This window comes from Oncorhynchus gorbuscha, linkage group LG11 (assembly GCF_021184085.1).
Source record: "Oncorhynchus gorbuscha isolate QuinsamMale2020 ecotype Even-year linkage group LG11, OgorEven_v1.0, whole genome shotgun sequence".
NCBI lineage: Eukaryota > Metazoa > Chordata > Actinopteri > Salmoniformes > Salmonidae > Oncorhynchus > Oncorhynchus gorbuscha.
The window spans coordinates 18,321,826-18,331,174 of NC_060183.1; the positions used below are offsets into that span (position 1 = coordinate 18,321,826).

General features: G+C 42.4%; 1 protein-coding gene across 1 annotated transcript; it reads left to right on the top strand.

The window, feature by feature from the left end:
* Positions 1-3,012: 3,012 nt before the first annotated feature.
* On the top strand, positions 3,013-6,933 carry LOC124048210 (transcription factor Sox-9-B-like). Its single transcript, XM_046368759.1, has 3 exons — positions 3,013-3,766; positions 4,033-4,283; positions 4,618-6,933. The coding sequence occupies exons 1-3, from the start codon at positions 3,327-3,329 to the stop codon at positions 5,409-5,411; spliced, it is 1,485 nt and encodes a 494-aa protein (XP_046224715.1). The 5' UTR covers positions 3,013-3,326; the 3' UTR covers positions 5,412-6,933.
* Positions 6,934-9,349: the final 2,416 nt, after the last annotated feature.

Genomic DNA, 9,349 nt, shown 5'->3' on the forward strand with positions numbered 1-9,349 from the left:
ACGTGCCATTTTTGTAGACTTTATTATCTTTGACAGGATGTGGCGTGGGAGTAGGTCTACCGTAGCAGTAGCTCATCTGTACTCACTCTGACGGAGGGGGGCTAACCCACATGGTGCTATGGTTACCAGTGGTGTCATGATTAGTCCAAAGCATTTTGCAAAGGAACTCCAAACGAAAACGTTTTGCAACGAAAACAATACTTTCTATTGGACAAATTCAGGTAGGGCCCTCCTCGTTTCATTAGCTTCTGTTTGGTTCTGTTCGTATTCTAGTTAATTCCCCCCTGGGCTTCAGGTGTGTCGAGCTAGTCTGCTATCTTGGTGCTGAGCCGGTGGCTGCAATTACAGGCAAACAGAAAGAGAGGGGAGGGGTTGCGGGGTGAGTCACATACCTCCATCTCAACTGGTTGGGACTGTTAATGATGATTCTGTTCCGTTCATTGGTGGATTGCTGATGCTATGTATTTGCTATTGAGAGGCTTCGAAGACACCGGTCGGCCATATTGACACTCCCCAGTAGGATTAGTCCATACAAATGAATGGAATTCTACAGTATTTTAATTAAATGTTTCAAGGGCAAAATTACATGTATTTAAGCATGTTCTTGTCATTGAGCGGATAGTAACATTAGTCATCTAAAACAATTATACTTTAAGGAAGATAAATATTTGTATTTTATTATTTGTATGTTTAGCTCAAATAATATAATTTAAAAATATGCATGAAGGTGTCTGTAATAGAATAAATATGGCAAAAACAAAAGTACACGTTAATACATCAATTTCTATAGCTTCCAAAATATTTATTGTAAATGGTGGGGGAATGCCAAGATGGAGGCATGGTGTCTTCTACACAGCGCCCATTACAGTCATCTAGTGTATGTAATCAATTGGTTTCGCTGTATCCTCCACAACCTTCTAAGGTAGAACTATTCTTCTGAGACAGCAAAATATAAAAAAACACGTTTTATATCAGATGGCTGTCTATCCTGTCTTTCTGTTTATAATCTAATGTTACACTGTAGGTTTTGCAGAATATATTGTTGTTGACGCCCAGTATTTGCCCCTCTATTTCTTCAAGTGATATTCTGATTTTGATTCTTTTTTTCTGGTTGGATTCAGTCTCTCCCCTTTAACTGTGCTAATTGCACAATTTTTATTAACTCTGATGATCAGCGATTGAGTCTGTTGGACAGGATCAGCTTGCGATGTAGAATCACTGTTCAGTGCCAAATAATGCTGCAATTAAGAAATACTGGTCAAAGATAAATCAAACAACCAAATTGAAATTCAAAATGCTCAATTGAAGAGCATTACCTAGAAGTTTCTGCCTGCAGCAAACCCAGTGGATAATGCTGGAAATACTGGTCAAAGATAAATCAAATAAAAGAATAAAATGTTAAAAACGCCTGGCCATATTTGTAACAACATACCTCCTTATCTTCCTCACCATCATCACATTGGAGTTGAAAGGCAATATCTTGTTGTTCCAGGGGAGCCCTGTTAGTGAATGCATTCACTGATGAATCTATTCATTTTAGGCCTATAAACAAACCAACCAGGACACATTTTAGTGGCCTAATCTTGCATGCTGCTTGCTCAACCGCAGTAAGGGATCGGGAGTTATTGACAAAAGTCTAAAATGCTCCGTTCTGTGTATTTTCAGAGTGAATGAACATCTTAAATAAGCAGGCTACATGTAACCAAACCGTTTCGCTAGAGTGGAGACTCGAATAAGGTGTTTCTGTATTTGGAACCAGAGCTCTAAAGGAGCGTTTCGCGGCAGGTTGACATGATGCAATTTTACAACATCCAGAGTCTTGCTTTCACTAATGAAGCAACCCGCTATATGCACAGAGAGAGAGAGAGAGAGAGAGAGAGAGAGAGAGAGAGAGAGAGAGAGAGAGAGAGAGAGAGAGAGAGAGAGAGAGAGAAAAATATATATATATATATATAAACAGCGTAGTGGTAGAAATTACCCATAGAGACATCTGTGAAGTCTCTATGGGTAATTATATGGGTAATAGTATATATGCAACTTCAGGTAGCTCAGAAAAACACGTTGCACACATTACAGCGAAAATTACAAATAAAGCCAAATAAACAACCAAACGACATGGGTTCGTTTGCAAGGCACTAGGAACGACGAAGCCGTCCCTGATGTGGACAAACTTTATTATAAAGGTGAGAGACATACATATTCAAACGTATGTGTTTTAAAGGAGGATGTAAACACGGTGAGGAAATACTCCTTCTAAATGATGTGACCATGTGGACTGTGTTTCTCTCCGGCGCTGTCATTACAACAACAACACAAAGTCATCCTCCTCAACAGTTGCAGTGCAACTGTTTCAACCGTGTCTTGAGTACACGTTGTAAATGTAAGTTCCTGGGCTGCTGTCTCCCCCTATGGGCATGTACATTTTTAGCCAGTAAAACAATAATTGACTTGGTATGAATAGAATAAACATGATTCTATGTCTTAGTAACTTATCTGCTGTGGCCTTTGTTTTGCCGCACGTAAAATAGCCTATGGCAGGGTCATTACAGACTATCATAGATTGTATGAAATACTTGCGATATGGGATTTCTCGTGCACACAATTTCAGTTATAATGGACAGGTTACTGGTAGACCTATTTGCATGACTTCATCCTCAATGGGGTTTTTTCGTCAACTATTTGCTTTTTATTTTCCGTTTTCACTGGTTTAACTTTGAAGGTGCGAGTAAAAAAAACGTGAATCGCCCGGTCTGTGATTTAAGCACATAAACACATCTTTAAAAACCAACATCTATTTCAGTGCGTGAAATATTATGCCTATATCAATATTGTACACGACGTGTAGAAATGTCTATGCATAGCCTGTGTGTGTGTGGGTGTGTGTGTGTGGAGGGGAGGGATCAAATTCCTTCAGTTCGTCATTCTCAGTCGGTCGACCAATCATATTCGTGTATTCTCGGGTATTCTGTAGCCGCACAGTAACTCACTTATAAAGTCCGCTTGCAAAGGATTTCAGTTCAAAGCACGTACACGTTTTGGGGATACTATTTGACTGGATCATTTTCTCTTTTTACCTAAAAGTTACAGCAAACCATCAGCTGTTGCTCGAGTGTGGAGACGCCTGCAAACAAGACAAGGTTATTATACAATTTTTCAGAAAGACATATGCATAAAACCATTATTTCTCCCAACGGCGTTGTGCAGTTGACAGACTCTTTGCAGGAGCAAAGAGCGTCTACTGTTACTTTTTCTCCACTTTTGGACATTTGAAAGACTTTGGCCGTACTTTCATATTTCGTGCGTAATTGTTAGACAACATTTTTCGTATGAATCTACTCGACCCCTTCTTGAAAATGACAGACGAACAAGACAAATGTCTCTCAGACGCACCGAGTCCGAGCATGTCAGAGGACTCTGTGGGATCTCCGTGCCCGTCCGGGTCTGGCTCCGACACCGAGAACACCAGACCGTCAGAGAACGGACTGCTGATGGGTCCGGACGGTCCCCTCGTCGAGTTCAAGAAGGACGACGATGACAAATTCCCCGTATGCATCCGCGACGCGGTGTCCCAGGTCCTGAAAGGCTACGACTGGACCCTGGTGCCAATGCCAGTCCGAATGAACGGATCTAGTAAGAACAAGCCCCACGTCAAGAGACCGATGAACGCGTTTATGGTTTGGGCGCAAGCCGCCCGGAGAAAGCTGGCTGATCAGTACCCGCATCTCCATAACGCTGAGCTGAGCAAAACTCTGGGGAAACTGTGGAGGTGAGTCTCAGTACTCTCTATCATTACTCCCACATTTGTATTTCGAGTGGCAACGCGTCTGTGGTTTTATTACTGAAACACGTTTCTACTCCATTCTACTTTTACGCATGCCTTTTACGCACACATGTTAACTCGATACTGTGATCTTATGTAATTTAACCTTTGAAATAAAAAAAGGTATGTTATAGTGCTTTAAAATAGGAAACTATTTTGCTGTCAATTTAATATTTTATTTACTCATATATCCATTTTCCTTTTACGCACAGGCTACTCAATGAGGGTGAGAAGCGTCCGTTCGTGGAGGAGGCAGAGCGATTGAGGGTACAGCACAAGAAAGACCACCCCGACTACAAGTACCAGCCCCGGCGGAGGAAGTCCATGAAGAACGGACAAAGCGAGTCTGATGACGGCAGCGAGCAGACGCACATATCGCCAGGCGCGATCTTCAAGGTGCTCCAGCAAGCTGACTCTCCAGCCTCTAGCATGGGAGAGATGCACTCCCCCGGAGAACACTCCGGTAAGAAGAGAGATAATGCTTTGTGCATATTGCAATGGTCTCATTCAGCATGTGTTCATCAATGTATACACAGTATTTGACACATTTACTGCTGCTAGACTTTTTATAACAATACATGTGTGTGAAGGTATATTAGGTGAACAGTTTAAGAGTAATACTATCAGATATGTTCTCTGTGAGTTTAACTTGATATCTAGATTAATTTGACCACTTGCAAGGTTCTTATGTTTTCCTATTCAATTACATCCACGGGTCTGCTCTTGCTCTGAGATTTGCATTGCAGAAAGCCTATATGTATTCTATATGTAACCCATTCTCTCCCTCGCTCTCTTAGGCCAGTCCCAAGGGCCCCCCACCCCTCCTACTACCCCTCCTACCAAGACGGACATCCAGGTGGGCAAGGTGGACCTGAAGCGGGAGGGTCGCCCCTTACATGAAGGCACGGGTCGCCAGCTCAACATCGACTTCCGGGACGTGGACATCGGCGAGCTGAGTAGCGACGTCATCTCCCACATCGAGACCTTCGATGTCAACGAGTTTGATCAGTACCTGCCTCCCAACGGTCACCCAGGTGCTCCTGGCGCTGCCACTGGCCAAGTCTCCTACACCGGTACCTACGGCATCAGCAGCTCTGTGGTCAGCCAGGCAGCAGGGGGTGCCACAGGGCACAGCTGGATGACCAAGAGCCAGCAGCAGCAGCAGCAGCACTCCTTGACCACACTGGGTAGTGGAGGGGAGCAGGGCCAGAACCAGAGGACCCCCACACACATCAAGACAGAGCAGCTGAGCCCCAGCCACTACAACGATCAGCAGAGCTCCTCCCCTCCGCAGCACGTCAACTACGGCTCCTTCAACCTGCAGCACTTCAGCTCGTCCTCCTACCCCTCCATCACCCGGGGCCAGTATGACTTTTCTGACCACCAGGGCGGCACCAACTCCTACTACAGCCACACATCCGGGGGCCAGGGCTCAGGGCTCTACTCCTTCAGCAGCTACATGAGCCCCAGCCAGAGGCCCATGTACACCCCCATCGCAGACACAACCGGGGTGCCCTCCGTACCCCAGACCCACAGTCCCCAGCATCACTGGGACCAGCAGCCAGTGTACACACAGCTCTCCCGGCCCTGAGGACACAATCATCTACACGAACACACACTTACATAGACTGATAGGCATGTCCATCTTGCAGAGTGAGACTTTGTCACAACATTCCAACATTAGTTCCCAGGAAACAGACACTTGAATTTCCAACAGAAGAACACGACAGAGTAGGTGAAGGAGAGCTGGACCTGTAGGAACTGAAACTAGATCAGAATAGCTCACAAAAGGCCTTTTTAATTTTTATTTGATGAAATATATTTTTTAGCAAGAACAGAAAAAAGCATTGAGAAATCCTCTGTGAGGACTTATTAAATTGTTGATATTTTTAATAGGTACTGTGTATGTTTTCTTACCTTTTTTACTCTGGCAGTTTGTTTTTTGGGGGGATATTTTTGTAGAAAAAAGCTTTATTTGTATCCAGTTCAGCAGGAAACCACTCTCAGTAGTGCAGTTCTCTATTCCATGGCTTCAATTCTCTGGTGAAATTTTGTACAGGCAGTAAAACTCTATCCTTTTTTGGTTGTGTTTGTTTCCTGCAGTACATTCTGCTTACAGTATATGTTCTGTGCTATCGAACAAAATAAATTACATTTGTATTTGTGCAGTTTAGGGTTTCTCCATCAATGATTTCTCATGATTATAACACGTTCTTAGATGTAAGAGACACATGCTGTGAATGGCCATGAAATAAGTTTTGACGTTATCGTTTTGTGCAGGAATATTCCAGCCTTTTGCACCATTCGTGCCTAGTATATCAGAGGTTGGGTGGAAGGGTGTTTGTGGGTGTGCTACAGCACATATTATAGAAGAGAGAAGCCACAGCTGAGATTATACTTACCGTCTGACAGCGTGTGTTTGACAGCCACAGGAAGTGCCCTTTGACCTCTCGGGTGTCCCCTGCAGTCCATCACCACACCAGTGTCATTTTACAGCCCTCCTGCCTGCTCCGACCCCCTCTGTCTTAACCCTTTAATTTATTTTTTAAATTAATTATTATTTAGCATTTTCTTCTTTAATTGATACTTTTTACAACAAATTAATTTGTCTTAAAAATAAATTATCTTCTGGATATTAAATGTCATATAAATCTGTCTTTTTAGCCGAAGTGGGTACTTTAAAAATGGTACAAACAGTAATCATGTTTTATTTATCGTATGTAAAATGTTTCTATTTTAAATGTTTTATTTGTTATCGTTTTGCTATCTAGTTGTGTACGGATTATTTTTAATTGTGAATTTCTTGAGTTTGGATTCTAAACTATGGCTGAAAGAACTGGAAATACGTTTTTTTTTCTCATATGGACAAAGTTTTTACAGTTATTGTTATGCTGTGGCTGATATGCTTTATTAGAGGTACGTACCAGCATTCCTGTCTTCTCTGAGGAACAGTTCTTTTCTACTTCCTGCCACATACTATCTCAGTAATGATGTTTCTTTCTAATACGTCTGAAGGACTTCTCGTTTTCTTCAGCTTAACATGTTACTGTACTTTCTTAAAAATAAGCTTACCTTTTGTATTGTATTTGCAATAAAAGAGAAAATACTTTCGAAACAAAATGGTTGCTGATATTTTATTGCACATAACATGACCTACTTATTAAATAGGGTTGGGGGACAAACACTCTCTAGTTAAATGGATAAGCATTATGTTACATAACATGGCATCTATATTTTGGAATTCATAACATTTATACCAACCATAACGTTTAACATTCATCCCCCCACATTCTGAAATTGCTGCACTTCCCCCCAGTTTTATCATTGGAAAGTGATATAAAATGAGGCAACCGTGTGTTTTAGGACGATGAGGATGCCTCTGAGCGGTCGGGCAGGCTGTTAGGAGTGCTTATTCGACTGGATAAAAAAATATATATGTATATATTATGCCCCCCCCACTTCTAAAAAAAAAAAAAAGTTGTGCCCCTGATACCAACCCAATATCAACATCATCGTTTTATTGAGACAGAGAGGTAGACAGAAAGAGTTAAAGATGAAGACACTGAAAGAAAGGCTCTTTTTCTCATTTATTTTCTCATGTTTTCTCTTCTGTCAGCTGTCGCAGCAGGGGGTTCCTCCCTCCCTCCAGTCTGCATGTTGTTAGACTCTGGATCTTTGCTGGGGGAGGCTACTCGGCAGAAAAACAGTAAAACCGTGAAAAAAACTAGAATTAATTTCAAATTTAAAGCAGGGGACTTTGCGCCCCTGCCAAAGCTCTCTTTGCTGCCATCCTTTAAAGGTCAACTGAAGGAAATGTTGACTAGCATCACCACACCAGTGAACTAAGTGCCATTTTCTTATTTTTTAATCCTATAAATCACACCTTTTGGAAGCTATTGTGATTGTTGAAACCACAAAGTAATAGTATATACACATGGCATAGGAGGGCCATAAAACAATTTTATCCATGTTATTGTATGTTTTTAATATCAGCATCAGTATCAGCCTCATTGTTTGACCCAATTTAGTTTTATATGGCCTCCATCCTTGTTTTTGATCCATCTAATCGTTTGCATCTTTTTGAGAGATGTTGATTCTGGCAACTGTGTTTTTTTGTTTGTTTTTACTTTGCAAACATCATGCAAAGCCAAATCCCCCTTGGCTTAGGTTAGAGAAATGAGAGTGACATCGACATTGCGTTCAGCCTTTTAGTGTGAGAGAAAAGTGACACTTGCTAAAGTGAAACTACCACTGTATCTGAATTATCCACTTGCCCTTGTATGTAATGTAATTACCATACTATTGTGCCGTCAATGACATGTACATAGTTATTATTATTATCATATTACATGATCTTGCTGTACACTTATAACTCATTGGCTGATCAAGGTGGAGGAGATTATCTAGCACCTATATCCAGCAATCCGATTGGAAGACAGTTTGGCACCGGACAGGTAGGAAAGAGGGGAGACAGAGAAGAGAGGGAACATTGAGCAACAGAAAGGGTGTGAGAGGGAGAGAGATGACTTCAGTTGAAAGCAGCAGCAGGACACATCTGAAAAAGACATCAGTATCCCTGCTCTTCTAACGGGGAAATTGTAGGACTTGGGAGTGGACAGATGACAGGTACTAAACGATATCTTAACCACCATTGATAAGAAACATTACTGTGCAGCCGTATCCATTGATCTGGCCAAGGCTTTCGACTCTGTCAATCAAAACATCCTCATCGGCAGACTCGACAGCCTTGGTTTCTCAAATGATTGCCTCGCCTGGTTCACCAACTACTTCTCTGATAGAGTTCAGTGTGTCAAATCGGAGGGTCTGTTGTCCGAAACTCTGGCAGTCTCTATGGGGGTGCCACAGGGTTCAATTCTTGGACCGACTCTCTTCTCTGTATACATCAATGATGTCGCTCTTGCTGCTGGTGAGTTTCTGATCCACCTCTACCATTCTGTATACTTCTGGCCCTTCTTTGGACACTGTGTTAACAACCCTCCAGGCAAGCTTCAATGCCATACAACTCTCCTTCCATGGCCTCCAGTTGCTCTTAAATACAAGTAAAACTAAATGCATGCTCTTCAACCGATCGCTGCCTGCATCTGCCCGCCTATCCAACATCACTACTCTGGACTGCTCTGACTTAGAATACGTGGACAACTACAAATACCTGTGTGTCTGGTTAGACTGTAAACTCTCCTTCCAGACCCACATCAAACATCTCCAATCCAAAGTTAAATCTAGAATTGGCTTCCTATTTTGCAACAAAGCATCCTTCACTCATGCTGCCAAACATACCCTTGTAAAACTGACCATGCTACCAATCCTCAACTTCGGCGATGTCATTTACAAAATAGCCTCCAACACCCTACTCAACAAATTGGATGCAGTCTATCACAGTGCCATCCTTTTTGTCACCAAAGCCCCATATACTACCCACCATTGCGACCTGTATGCTCTCGTTGATTGGCCCTCGCTTCATACTCGTCGCCAAACCCACTGGCTCCATGTCATCTACAAGACCCTGCT

What these genes read in the sequence shown, in the direction of transcription:
- LOC124048210 (XM_046368759.1), top strand. Translation starts at nt 3,327, where the DNA reads ATGAATCTACTCGACCCCTTCTTGAAAATGACAGACGAACAAGACAAA. An exon ending in ACTCTGGGGAAACTGTGGAG is followed by an intron (nt 3,767 to 4,032) that starts GTGAGTCTCAGT and finishes TTTTACGCACAG; the next exon opens with GCTACTCAATGAGGGTGAGA. An exon ending in CTCCCCCGGAGAACACTCCG is followed by an intron (nt 4,284 to 4,617) that starts GTAAGAAGAGAG and finishes TCGCTCTCTTAG; the next exon opens with GCCAGTCCCAAGGGCCCCCC.